General features: G+C 40.4%; 1 protein-coding gene across 1 annotated transcript in view; it reads right to left on the reverse strand.

Moving 5' to 3' along the window:
• The window catches only part of arhgef2a (Rho guanine nucleotide exchange factor (GEF) 2a), a gene marked incomplete at its 3' end in the record, with an annotated part of 51371 nt that overhangs the window by 18885 nt on the left and 18009 nt on the right, over positions 1-14477 (reverse strand). The window contains exons 9-14 of the mRNA XM_079176200.1: positions 13893-14018; positions 9195-9312; positions 6526-6602; positions 5953-6124; positions 3530-3606; positions 3184-3356 (exon numbers count right to left, since the gene is read on the reverse strand). Of these exons, the coding sequence (XP_079032326.1) occupies positions 3184-3356; positions 3530-3606; positions 5953-6124; positions 6526-6602; positions 9195-9312; positions 13893-14018 (743 nt within the window). The remainder of the gene's footprint in view (positions 1-3183; positions 3357-3529; positions 3607-5952; positions 6125-6525; positions 6603-9194; positions 9313-13892; positions 14019-14477) is intronic.

Consider the following 14477-nt stretch of genomic DNA (forward strand, 5'->3'; position numbering starts at 1 on the left):
AATGTAATGTAATGGATATAATGTCCCTCTAATCCACGCCAGTCTTAATAACACAGAGTTGATCGAAAACGTGACTCTTTCAACTGACCTAACATGCGGCTTTAACGTTACTGGTCATAAGGTATTCACCATTTTAAAGTTCAACAGAGGGGAGAGAAGGTTGTCATGTAATAACATATGATTACCGTAATGGTTAGGACAATTTAACATTTCGTAAAGTTGGGGGAAGTGTCTGTGGATGTCCAGTGTTATGTGAACACGATCAACATAGCAATATAGTATTCATAAGGTTTACTCTTTATACAACGTGTCAGCTTAGCCAGCAACAATATTCACTCACTGGTTAGCCCTCACAAACCTAAGCTATAAAAAGGTAGTGTCTCCAGAGTCATTTCTTCATTGTTAACTTTATGGTTGCCAAGAGGTCTCATACTGCCGGTTGTCTCTTCTCCAGGAAGGCGGTAGCTTCACTCGGAGTGTTGAACTCGTGCCTGGTTCCATCGACGATCACTCGAAGCTTAGCCAGGAAGAGCAGGCTGAATTGGTGCCCTGCTTTCCTCAGTGCGGTCTTGACACAGGAAAAAGTAGCTCTCTTTCTGGCCACTTCAGCGCTCTAGTCGGCATAAATGTGAATTTCCAAGCCCCTGTAGGACAGGGGACCTTTCTCGCGTGCCAGCTGCATTATATGCTGCTTCTTCTGGAAATGGTGAATGCAGGCTATGAAGGGACGAGGTCTCCTCTGGATAGCCACCCTGTCTGCTCTGTCCACAGCTAAACTACGGGGGAAAGCGTCAGCGCCGAATAATTCTTCTATGAAGGATTCAATGAATGAAGTTGGGCGGGTGTCCTCCGCTCAACTGGGTATGCCCGATCTGTTCTCGAGGTCGTCAACCTTAAACTTCAGTAGTTCATTCTCCTTCATAAAGTTGCAGACTGTGGACTCCAGTTTTGGTATTCTCCCCTGAAAGTCGTTCATTGACATCTCAATGGCTTGAATTGTCTGGTCGTGTCTGGTAATAGTGGCATGGTTGGCTGAAATTTGTGCTGTCAGATTTGTGATTATTCGCTCCTCCATACCGGCAAGTAGTTTCTGTATATCAGCGAGGGATACCGCTGGGTTATTACCGTCGCCATGTGTGGTGTCGCCGCTGGCTAGGTCTGATGCTAGGCCGCCATCTTGTCTTTCCTCGCTCTCGGGTTTTTTTTTTACCTGAATACAGTGTACACCCGAGCAGGTATAGGTTTTAGAAGCAGGTTCTCCAAGTCTCAGACGGGTAAATAGTACAGCAAATGCCGAATAAATGTCAAATAGCGACAGAGCCCTTCCGACGAGCTGCCTACTCCGCCATTCGCTGAACCGGAAGTGTCCAGTGCAGCTTGTTTTAAGTAGAGCTTTTATCCAATCTGATTTTGCCCCTAGTTCTCTAGGTAAGAAGAGAGGCCCGAAGCCCACTAGGAAGCCTTTTGCAGTTTTAGTAAATGGGGATGATTTTGTTGATTGTCATAGTCTTCAACCAATCAGATTCTTTGTTTGACATGTTGGGTGTAGTATTCTTTGACATGTCAGAGCTACCGAGGTAGACTACAAGTACGTCAGCATTAACGTGCAGCTCAGCATTAACGTGCGGTGTGATTAGTCAGTGGGCTAGTATCACTGTTGTGAAGCTGAAGCTAGCTGGCAGAACTTAGTAGTAGTATTAAGAGTTCAAGTTGAAAGATATGTAAGAAGTTATGACATTGACATGACATTTTTAGCGGTTTGCTCGGTGCTTTGTTTTTTTAACACTCAATGGCTGAAGGAGGAGGAGAAACCGATTTGGGAGTTACTGGCAACGAAAGGACATTTCAGGAAAAAATGGACATCGTAAGAAAGGGTCGGCCAACCCCACAGCTAGCAGCCCTGACCCAGCCAGGAAAAGGATTTGTACGAACGGTATTCCTGGCTGACAGCGTCAGAGAAACGTTGCACATTTTATGGCTAAGAATGCGTTTTATTTGCAACTGAGCAACTGGTCTTGGTGTGTTGCTAAGCTGGATTTGCTAACCAAGGCAGCAACAAGACACCATAGCATGACAGGACACTTACAAGCTATGGTGCTTTTGAAAACTTTTGTTTGCTGAAACCCGAGTGGATCTACAACTCAACGAACACGTTCACAGGAGGACCTCTGGCTGGAACTGAACCGCACTATTGTTCTGAACAACCGCGGTAATAAATTCTTTGTAATCAAAGAAAGTAGGATGGACTTTGTCTTTAAGTGAACAGCAGCTTTGGTAAGTGAACTGCTTTTGTGTTTTTACTGTGTTAATTTGTCTATGGTGTCATTTTTATGATATGGTTAATATTGTTCCCTCTGATGTGAATAATATTTGAATGGCTTGTGCTCTTTAGTGTGTGGATGAATATGTGTTTTAGCACCGCTGAGTTGCTGGATTGATTTGTCATGCTTTGTTGTCATATAAATATATGTGACTAGTTCTTGTGAGTTTGTTCTTTTTATATTTTGACTATGCATTGTCCATTAATGACGAAGTATCCTTTGCTTTAGCCCTGTTTGAATCAGTAGGAAACAGCTAAACGCTGCGAGGAGAGTTTTCAGCGTGTGTGCTGCTGTTGTTTCCTGCTAAGCTAATTTAGCATAGTGTGCCTCCCAGAACACATGTGCATCACCAGAGTACAATGTTTTTCTTCTGTGGTGGGCGTGACAGACAGCATGTTGGGTGGGTTGCCAGGTTGAGGGCAGTGGCTCCACCGAAAGAACATTATATTTCCCACAATTTAAGCTTCTGCATTTTCCAAACGCACTAGTATTATTCAAAAGTATTGTTCAGTTCGTAAGCCTCGTACCGAACAGCTTAATACGAATACGTGTATTGTTACACCCCTAAAAACAAATAATAACCGTAGCTGTGGCGTCATAATGAGGTTATTAGGAGGTTGTTCAACTGTAGTAGGACAGCACTGAAGGCCCAGGTATAAAATGCACGGCCCGCCACTGCTGTATATATAATCAATTAAGATGTCATATTAGTTTAACAGATAGTGATTGTAATAAGTGAATATAAAAAAATATTTTTTTAAGATCATAATAGTTAAGTTTAGCAAGTAAGAATTCAGTTTATTCAATTCAACAGATTTTTTTTTGAAAAGTGTTATGTCTTTGTGTTGGTGCATTTACCCACTTGCTGACGGTGCGCTGGATGTAGCGTATCCAGACATTCTTGTCCTCCTTGGAGGCAGCATGGAACTCGTACATCTCAGGAGGAGAAAAGTCACTGATGAGGAACATGCCTCTCTCCTGATTGGCTATATCCCTCACTATCAGGTTCTGAAGGGAAAGTACTGGAGATTTGTCCTGGATCACACAGGATAGTTTTGTTTGAAGAAAAGTAATAAAGACACAAAGGAAAGTTGGGAGAAAGTCAGTATGAACACTTGTCTTTCCAGTCATTACAATCATACAATTGATCCATTGCTATTTTAAATGTTAGTGTGTCTTTGTATTTGTAAGTGAATACATTTTCTTACGAGACATGGAAAGATGTATCTCTGGTCTTTCTCCTGCAGAAACACCAGGATGTCTGTCATCAATAAGACCTGTGTATCTACGCAACACAAAGACACACAACATACGAGCACATGCAGAAACACATTCAAGTTCTTGTTTTTTTCCATCAAGTACACACATTTTAACAAATGTAAACCTGAAGCAGAATGGCTTACCCATACCTATCCCCAAGTCTGTGCTAAAACTGTTCTCAGTAAATTCCACCTTATTCAGTAGCATTGAGTTGTCTCCTAGGTCAGGTACTGTTCTCTTTAATAGATTTAAGGCATAAAGAAAAAAGCTCCATCACTCTGTGGAGTGCTTGTGTATTTGTGTAGTCTGTCCTCTTTCATTACTGACCTTAGTAAAATTCAATTCAATTAAATGTATTTGTTTCGCCCAAAATCACAAATTTGTCTCAGAGGGCTATACAATCTGTACACATACGACATCCTCTGTCCAAGGTCCCTACCATTGGAACAGGAAAAGGATGAGGTGTGGATCGGCCATCCGATCGGTTATTCTGCACACACATCTATTTTTCCCTGTTAAAGGATTTTGGGGAGTTTTCCCTGAGTTGAATCGAGGGTTTCAGGACAGAGGGTGTCATATTCTGTACGGATTGTAATGCCCCCTGAGGTGAATTTGTGATATTGGGCTATATATATATATATAAATGAAATTGAGTTAACGTGATCATCACGCCATACAAAATCATCTTGTTAAACCTCAAACCATAAAGTACTTTCTACTGTATATGATATATGTATATATAAATATATATATATATATATAAATTAGTGCTGGGCAAGTTAACGCGTTATTAACGCATGAATTAATTAACTAATTAACGCCGACAATTATTTTATCGCGTGTTAACAATTTTTTTTAATTGTTATTATGCAGACATTTTTAACATAAGAACCTGGCAGCGAGCGGTGAACAGCTGTGTTTGTGTGGCGTCACTTCTTTCTGCTGTTGCCCCCCCCGCCCACCGGGTGACACGCCCGGTCCGGAACCGTCGGTCCCTCCTCACTCACTCACTCACTCTCACACGCACACACACATGCACGAGCGATCGTCTTGTTACAGGATCGTGACAATATCAAAATACATATTGTCGTGTTTTTAAATAAACATAAGCACAAGGGAACAAACTGCTCTTAACTGCAACTCTTTATTAGCATAACTTCCACATGCTGCAGGTTACTGCCAAGGTACAGACTACAGGTTCCATGCTTCACCTACATTCCCCTGGGTCCTAAGTCCCTCCTGGTACAGCTTCTTATCACCCTCTATGCACAACGTACATTTATAGCAAATACCACACATATTACAGTAATCAGCGTTGCATAGTGTCTGACCAAAATACCAAAAAAAGCTAAAAATAAATGATTCATATCAATTATTTTTTTTAGAGTTTTTAAAGTTGTTTTGTTGGAATATGTATAATAAGCATTTCATTTAGTTATCGCTACTGAGAATTTAACAAACATAACAAATAAAAAGAAAAAAACATGACGTAGATAGGTGTACAGTCTTCAAGGTGTATATTTCAAATTGCATCTATGAAGATAAAGTTGTGAACACCGGCTGAATATCTATTATCAGAATTATAACTGTATTATAACTGCTACTGTGTAAAGAGAATACTGCTGTTAAAAATAACCTGATCTGTTTAAAGTGTTTGCAAACCAAATGTTATTGCACTTTTGTTCATACAGTACTTTTAAAATAAAAGTGCGCAATACACTACTTTTTAATTTATTATTGAACTTTGCGGATTAATCGCAGAAAAATCATGCGATTAATCACGATTAAAAATTGTAATCGTTGCCCAGCACTAATATAAATACAACTTTAAAGTGTCATCTGTCTTAGAACTACTTTTATATTAATAAACTGAACTTGTGATTATTTCACGATAGACTTACAATTTTAGCTGACTTGCTTACTCTCCACATGTTTTATTATTTTTTTGTTTAATGGTCTTGCCTATGAGACTTAATGTAAACTTGTAAACCTACTATGAGTCATCAATCTCCATTTGTAAACTTGCTTTGTAAAGATGATATGCGGGACAAAAAGTAAATTTCATTATAGTAACTAACTGTAGCTTTAATATCTTTCTGTAATTATACTGTGTTCCTCACTGTGTGTTAGCGACCATATCAACCATATTAATTTGGCAAGTTAGCAGCTATTACATGCAGTTGTTGCAGTAGTAGCTCAGGGAGGTAGCCATGATAATACAGTAAGCCCTTGTTTTGGGGAGCCTGTGAGCCAGATTGAGCCTACAAGACATCCTTCTGTGCAGTGCTACATACTAAATACTTCTACTTTACTACCTTACTACATACTACTTACTTTACACACAGACTAAGGTTTTCACAGTGTTGCGTACCTTTGAGTCGGGATCCTGGGGTTTTCCAGAAAAGGGTCCCATCATGGACAAGTCTCCGGCGAAACAACTCTCCAGTTTTGAAAATTCCACCATCTCTTACTTTGGTCTCAGCCCGTGGGTCCAGCTTGGCCTGGATCTCTTGCAGACGCTGTGTTTTCTCCAGGTCCTCCATCTGCCAACCGGGATAAAAGTCATCTTCCATTTGGAGAACAGAGTATTAATGAACGTCAATTACATTTCAATTGAATATAGTAGGAAACCATGCAACAACAAAAAAACAGTGCTACATTAGTCATGCCTGTTACCACTCCAGTAGAATTCGCCTAAAACGCCAATCCAAGGCATACCCAAAGTAAATTGAAAGCTGTTCTTGAACCATTGGGAGTACATGCATGGCTTTGGTCACTGTAAGTGCTACTGGCATTGAGTAATAGAAGTTTGAACACACTGTACTAGAACTTTTTTATTTCCGCCTGAATATTTTTTTGCAAACAGATGACTACAGCTGGGACTTATTAGCTGGAAAACACAATGAAATTGTCTGATATTCTGGCCAAGAAAATACTTTGATACCTGTTGGTCTATTGAACTAAGAAGCTCTCTGACCATGGAGAGAGCCTGGGCCAGAGAGGAGGCTTCTTCTTCATCATCTGGAAGAGAAATAAACAAGCAACATTACTGTGGAGGTACAACAACCTAAGTTACAGTGCAGAAAGTTTCATATTAAGCCACTGTTGACATTCATCAATGTCAATCCTTAAATTCATCATAGACAGACAAAATGTTCTCCTCCATGAATCTACTATTGCTTTTAGAATAATGTTGATCGGTACACGTTGGTTACTTAGTGCAGCAGCACTATATATACATACAGTATATAGTCTAGTGAAACAACAGCAACTTGTATCCTCTTGTGAGGACAAGAGGATACAAGTTCACAGTCTTGCAGTAGGCAAATGGCTTCCCAAATTGCTTCTCAGTGGTTCGTGCATTAATTTGTCATTGTTCACGTTGTATAATGAACAATGTCAGTTAATGGGTATTACCTAATCTCATTGGTCTACTTGTGTTCATGTAAATGTCTTCTGCTATGTGTGATTTTGTTGTTCGATAGCCGATGCTGCCGAAACGTGGTTTATGCTTTGCCTGTGTTATTGTCGCATTGAAAGAACACGTGCAATGAAATTCAGCGCACAACGTCAGCTTGTTCCATTATCCAACTTTAATAATGAAAATTGAGTAAAGGAAGTTGAGAGTTGGAAACAGAGACAGCTCGCCTTCAAAGTAAAAGCTGTGCGTTTTCAAACGTGTTTGCTTCAGCAATCGATTTGAGGAGAGCTAAATTAAATAAATAAACAAATATTATAAATAATGAACATAATATATAACTGTCATAAAGTCATATTTCTGCCACTTTCCCACAATTGAAAGTGGCAGAAAATAAATAAATAAATAGCATTTTCAATACGGCAGTCTGCAACAGGGTGCACATATTTCTGCTCACAACAGAGGTCTGTATTACAGTACTTATTAACAATAGTAATAACATACAAAACATACTTTCACTCTTCAAAATGCTGAACTTTGAACAAATTACAGGTTTTCTACCTGTCTGCTGCCCGTTGGCATCATGGTAACATGGATTTTAGGCCAGCCAATCAGCTCTTTCGCATCTAAAATCTCTTTTGTCATCTATTGTAAAGTAGTACTAATTTATAACTTATTAGTACAGCTTCCTTGTTAAATCAAATTTGATTGATCTGATTGATTGTGTAGGCTGCACAGAGACACTGCAAACATGAAAAGCTAAATATAGTTGTGCTATAACTACTTTTTCTTCAATTATCTGAATAAATGTTGTTAATAAAACCCAGAACCTGTTTATTAATTACAGTGTATTGACCATTATAAATGACTATATAGCATGAAACTCGTGCTTTGACAAGCTTTGACACATGCATTTGATGACAAATACTGAGAATAGAATAGAATAGAACCAGCAGATCTAATATTTCTCTCATAAAGATATTGCACAACTTAATTTTGCTTTTCATCTGTGCAGTGTAGCCTACACTGAATCAATCAAATGTCATTTAACAAGGAAGCTGCAATAATAATGATTTGTACTACTTTATAATAGACGACAAATGAGAAGATTGGAAGGAGCTGATTGGCTGGCCTGAAATCCACGTTACCATGATGCCAACGGGCAGCAGACACAGGTAGAAAACGTCTGTAATTTGTTCAAAGTAAAGCAATTTAAAGAGTGAAAGTATGTTTTATATATTACTATTCTTATTAAGTATTGTAATACAGGCCCGTGTTGTGAGCAGAAACATGTTTGAGACTGCCAAAGTGAAAACGCTAATCCAGTATGTGTTGGCACTGATGTGTTCGGTCATGATGTGCTTCACAGTGACTTTTATGCGGCGGAGCGTCATGTTGAAGCACTCTGTACACAGCCCAGAGGATAATCCTGCAACATTATTTATTTATCATTTATTTTATTTCATGTAGAATAGTTAAAAGTGCAAACAGTAAATAAACCTGAAGGATTTGACATGGGGTAGCTTAGTGGCATCATTGTCATGACAACAGAGCCAGAAATAAAATCAAAGTTCATCACACGTCTCAAGACGATAGCTTTTATTATTCACCCCAACAGTTTAAGAAACCTTTATTTAAATAAATAAATTGATAATATAATGAATCATTATATACAAATAATTCAGTGTTTGCGCCCAGTTTGTTCACGATAAGTTGTGGGAACGTGGCCGAAATATGACTTTATAACAGTCATTTATTTATTTCATTTAGCTCTCCTTAATTTGATCGCTGAAGCAAACCTGTTGAAAATGCACAACCTTTACTCTGAAGGCGAGCTGTCTCTGTTTCCGACTCTCAACTTCCTTTTCATTAATACATTTTGATAATGGAACAAACTGATATTTTGGCGCGCTTAATTGCATTGCACGTGTTTATTCAATGCAACAATATCACATGCCAAGCATTAATGGCGTTTCGGCAGCATCGGCTATCGAACAACAAACTCACACGTAGCAGAAGACATTATGAACACAAGTAGACCAATGACATTAGGTAATACTCCTAAACTGACATTGTTCATTATATAATGTGCACAATGGCAAATGAATTCTACTTTGTGCACGGACCACATGCCTACTGTTGCCTGATTTGACTTTGTCATAGATTATAAACCTGTTATGATTGGGATTATTCACCGGTGGTATTATCCAGAATGCGCTGAACAAGGACAGGATACTTGGAGATCCGCTGAGTCACCAACAAGATGCACTCCTGAACACCATGGCAACGTAGCAGGGGTCCGCGACTCACCCGCTGCCCAGTGACAGAGAGAGAGACACACACACTGACATGGCTGACTTTTTTCATTTAGTTTGAAAGGCAACCTTGAGGATAAGACCACATACATAAAATAAGGCAAATGTACTGGAAAACTACTTATAAATTATAAATGGTAAATGGACTGTCCTTGTACAGCACTTTTCTAGTCTTCCGACCACTCAAAGCGCTGTAACGCTACATGTCATCATTCACCCATTCACACCCATTCACACACTGATGACAGGGGCAACCATGCAAGGTACCACCTGCCCATCACGACTATCTAACATACATCCAACATTCACACACCAAAGTCACATCTATGGGAGCAATTTGGGGTCAAGTGTCTTGCCCAAAGACACATCGACATGGACTAGCGGAGCCGATCCTCTGACGACCCTACTCTACTACTGAGCCACAGTCGCCCCCCTTATAAGCCAATAGTAGGGCGTCACTTAACTTACTGAATAGAACGAGAACAAGAACTTACTAATGAAACAATAACTGATGGCAGAAACTAGTTCAACCTGAACTTAATGAATAGAACGAGAACATGAACTTACTAATATAACAAGAACTGTTCACAGACACCAGTTAAACCTGAACTTACTAAATAGGAAGAGAACTGGAACTTACTGATTACACAAACTGTTGACATATTCCAGTTAACCTGAATTTACTGGTACTTTACTATAGAGAGAGAATCAGAATGTACTAATAAAACAAGACCCATTATTACAGGTACACAAACTATGTAGAAATGCACCAGGAGGAGAAACCTTTGCTTCCTGCCTGTTCCTTAAATTGTCTCCAGTCATGGCTGCCTTGCCATGGATGGTCCCCTCCACCACATCTAGTTCCACTAAGTCCCCTTTTATAAGGATATGTTGTGAAGGCACAGATGTTTTATGTAACTGCATAATGTTAATTCAAGTTAAACTTAAATTAACTTGAGTGCTATATGAATGCTTTATAAAGATTTTCATTCATTGTTTTTCATTTATTGTTTTTACTTTAAAAAAAAGAAGAAGATTGTACCACTTTGCTGCTTGTATTCCCTATCTGCTGCTCAGCAGTTTATGCTCTTGAGGAAGATACTGCTTCACTGGGTCATCATTTCAATTGACCTGACTACCACACATCTGGCCTTGGCTTGATGCCGGTTCTACCTTCTCTGAACTGGGTTTTGTTCCGGCTCCTCGTATGGGTTCATCACGTTGATGGGTGTGGCCATGCATGGATAGCCTCCATCCCCAATGATGAACCAGCCAAAAGGTGTTTAGAGCTGCTGTACATAAATGGAACCCCACTAGGAAAAGAAATGTGTAACGACTTTAATTTTGAATTGGCATGTTGAAGAATGGATTGTTAAATATACCTTCTGAGACAAACAGCTTGTCTTATTAGAAATGTACTTATGATTATGGATTATCTTTGAAATCGAATGCCTCTGACACCACACGATAGCAAGTGTTTTTTACTACAACCATCATCTTCAGAAGCTGATTTTGATTTTCCGTTACGGTATGAGTTTGCCAGTGTTAGCGAAAATTACCCTAAAAATATGAACAGTCTAAATTCATCTCCAATTCTACTAAAAATTGGGCAAGAGACCGCCAAAAACCAGCTGGGACAAACCACGAAAAAAGCAGGTGAAGAAGTGTCTTAAACCTGCATTCTCTCGTATTTCACTCAGTTAATATAGAAGTCTATGAGAAAATGACTACTTCTCTCTTGATTTATTACCTCAGTAAACATTGTAAACATGAGTTTATGGTCTCAATGTCTAATCTTCTTCAATACAGCATGATGTTCATTTAGTAAATGATGGTCCATTTAGAGTCAAACAGACCATAAAGCAGGGGATGCTTTAGGGCGGGGCTACACAGTGATTGACAGGTTGCTACCATGTCCTGGGAGTTGTCCCTGTTTTCTTCTGACAATTTTAACTCTTTCAACTAATGAAAATGAATTGTAAATGGTCTTGATCAGTGCTTGGTTGTTAATAACTCCACCATCTTATATCAGTCCTGGTTCCGAAAACCAAGATGGCGATGGTCAAAGTACCAAACTCAAGGCTTCAAAACCGTTGTCAACTCACCTATGGGTGACATCACATGTTCTCATACCAACTGGTATACATTCTGACACTTGGTCTGGACCCTTGACGTCCCTTTCTAACACATCAAAGTATGATATAGTATAATTATTCATGTTTGTTGACCTCGACTCGTTCGTCTCACACGGACGATCAAGGGTGCCTTGTGCATCGGTATCAGATGCCAGGGGGTGGGACAAAGCAACAGTATTTGGCCCTGATACTGAGAATGGGCTGACTTCTTGTATACAGTCTATAAAAAATAGGCAGGCCCAACATTTAGAAAAATATAAAATAATGTTACATTTTTCAAGGGCCGCAACACATTCTCAAACCAATGCGTCAAATAACGATGCTTGGTCAGTGGCTTCAAGCTGCAAACTATGACACTCTATGTAAAGACTGTGGTTGACGTTAACTTGACGAACTACTCTCGCAAGTCACTTGACTAACAACTGACGTGACAAAATATCAACTTCACTTTTAGTTTCACACAGAAACAGGAGTAGCGGTCTCCTAGATAATAAATGTGTTTGTTTGACTAATCCACTTCCCCTCCTGTCCACCCTGTCACAATCAGAACCGTATATTGCCAATGTATGTTTCACATACAAGGAATTTGTCATGGCGGGTGGTGCATAACATTAGACAATAACATTAAACAATCAACAACAATCAACACAGTGCAAGAAATAGAGACATATTAAAATTGACGATAGAATATAGAAGAATATAAAATAAAGTGCACAGACAAACAGATAACAGTACTATAAAAAGTGTAATGTAAGTGTAATGTGAAAGTGACAAGTGTATTTAAATATGAAGGGATGTGCAGGGGAGTGACCGGTAGGAAATTGTCCTGGGGATGACAGAGTCAGTCAGTGGGGGACCCGGGCTCTGTTAATGAGCCCGACTGCCGACGGGAAGAAACTGTTCATGTGGTGTGAGGTCTTGGTCCTGATGGACCTCAGCCTCCTGCCAGATGGAAGGGGCACGAACAGGTTGTGTCCAGGGTGAGAGGGGTCGGCTACAATCTTTCTTGCTCGCTTCAGGGTCCTTGAAGCGAACAAGTCTTGGAGGGATGGCAGATTGCAGCCAATCACCCTCTCGGCAGAGCGAATGATGCGTTGCAGCCTGCCCTTGTCCTTGGCTGTGGCTGCAGTGTACCAGACCGTGATGGAGGAGCAGAGGATGGACTCATGGCTGTGTAGAAGTGCACCATCATTGTCTTTGGCAGGTTGAATTTCTTCAGCTGCCTCAGGAAGTACATCCTCTGCTGAGCCTTCTTGGTGATGGAGCTGATGTTCAGCTCCCACTTGAGATCCTGGGTTATGATGGAGCCCAGGAAGCGGAAGGACTCCACAGCATCAAATGGGGAGTCACACAGGGTGATAGGGGCTGGTGGGGCTACATTCTTCCTGAAATCCAGAACCATCTCCACTGTCTTTAGAGCGTTTAGCACCAAATTGTTCAGACCGCACCAGGTCACCATATGGTCAGTCTCCCACCTGTAGGCGGATTCATCTCCACTAGAGATGAGTCCAATGAGGGTGGTGTCATCCGTAAACTTCAGCAGCTTGACGGACTGGTGACTGGAGGTGCAGCTGTTGGTGTACAGGGAGAAGAGCAGAAGAGAAAACATGCAGCCTTGAGGGGAACCGGTGCTGATGGTCCGAGAGGCTGAGACGTGTTTTCCCAGCTTCACGTGCTGCTTCCTGTCAGACAGGAAGTCTGAGATCCACTTGCAGGCGGAGTCGGGCACGTGTAGCTGAGAGAGCTTGTCGTGCAGCAGAGACAGGATGATGGTGTTGAAAGCAGAGCTGAAGTCCACAAAGTCCATGTGAAATCCACATGTGCGGAGACGAACAAGTGCGCCGGCACGTTTCCCTCTCCTACGGCATTTCACTGCATGGGTTAAGGTGAGCGCACCTTTGACGAGAATGTCCAGTAATTCCACAGAAGTTAACAGAAAAGTTGGAAGTAAGTCCGCTGGAGTTGTTCCCCTGATGTTTATGAGCTCGTTTCTGGTGAAAGAGCTCCGGGTATCGCAGCAGAAAACAGTATTTACAACAAAAGCAACACAAAACAATGCGCACCAACACACCGAGGCAGCCGTCCGCGGCACCATCTTAGCTATCATTAGCTGTGTGGACTATCTCACTCTTTATACTACGTCAGTTGGTCTGAGACTACTTGGCGTCGAAGCTTCATATAGACACACTAAATTAGCGCCATTGTCAGATGCTGGATGAGAGACTGCGGAAAGAGCATATTGAATTAGGATTCATTTTCGTTTACATTTTCATGCTTGTTGAACAGATGTCTTTCTGAAAAACCTAATTAGGTGCTGAAATGAACCAATACAATTCACATCCTGCGTATAAACTCTTAATTCACTCAGTATGATGTCAATTTTTTTCTCATTTATAATGCTGTCTATTTTGATGTGTTTTTAATGTTTCTGTGCCTGTCTCACCCGTATGAAGCACTGTAACTTCTTGTCTCTGGCCAGCAGTTCCTTGTACAACTTGACAGCCTTCAAGTGGCGGCTACAGAACTCAGCGTAGGTCTTCCGCATCTCATCTGCACACTGGCCTGAGAACTGGCAGACAACATGCACAAGTTAATTTGTCTGTGAACATGAGTGTAAAGTCACTGTTCAGACCTAGGGCCTGTGCTATGAAGCAGGATTTTGGCTTAGCGAGGTAACTTCAGGGTCAAGAGATAAGAGATCAACTGTATAAAAGCAATGCCTACTGACCAATCAAAGTTTGGTACGTGGAAGGTTAGATTAGATTGATCTACTGTACATGTAATGATAGTCAGATCTATCATGCTCTATATGAAGCAGTTATATTATAAATCAGTTATATTATTTATTAATTAAGTTATATTCTTACTTTTCACATTCACATAGTCGGCGATTTCTTGCCAGCTGTCCTTCCTGCATTAGTCATTAGTGTTACTTTCAGCCTGAATTATTTGTTTATGTCTTCTTCGTATTTCCCCCTATTATAGTTTTCTATTGGTTTGTAAAATGCACCGCTCTTCTCACAGACTT

The sequence above is a fragment of the Pholis gunnellus genome (assembly GCF_910591455.1).
Source record: "Pholis gunnellus genome assembly, chromosome: 16".
Lineage (NCBI taxonomy): Eukaryota > Metazoa > Chordata > Actinopteri > Perciformes > Pholidae > Pholis > Pholis gunnellus.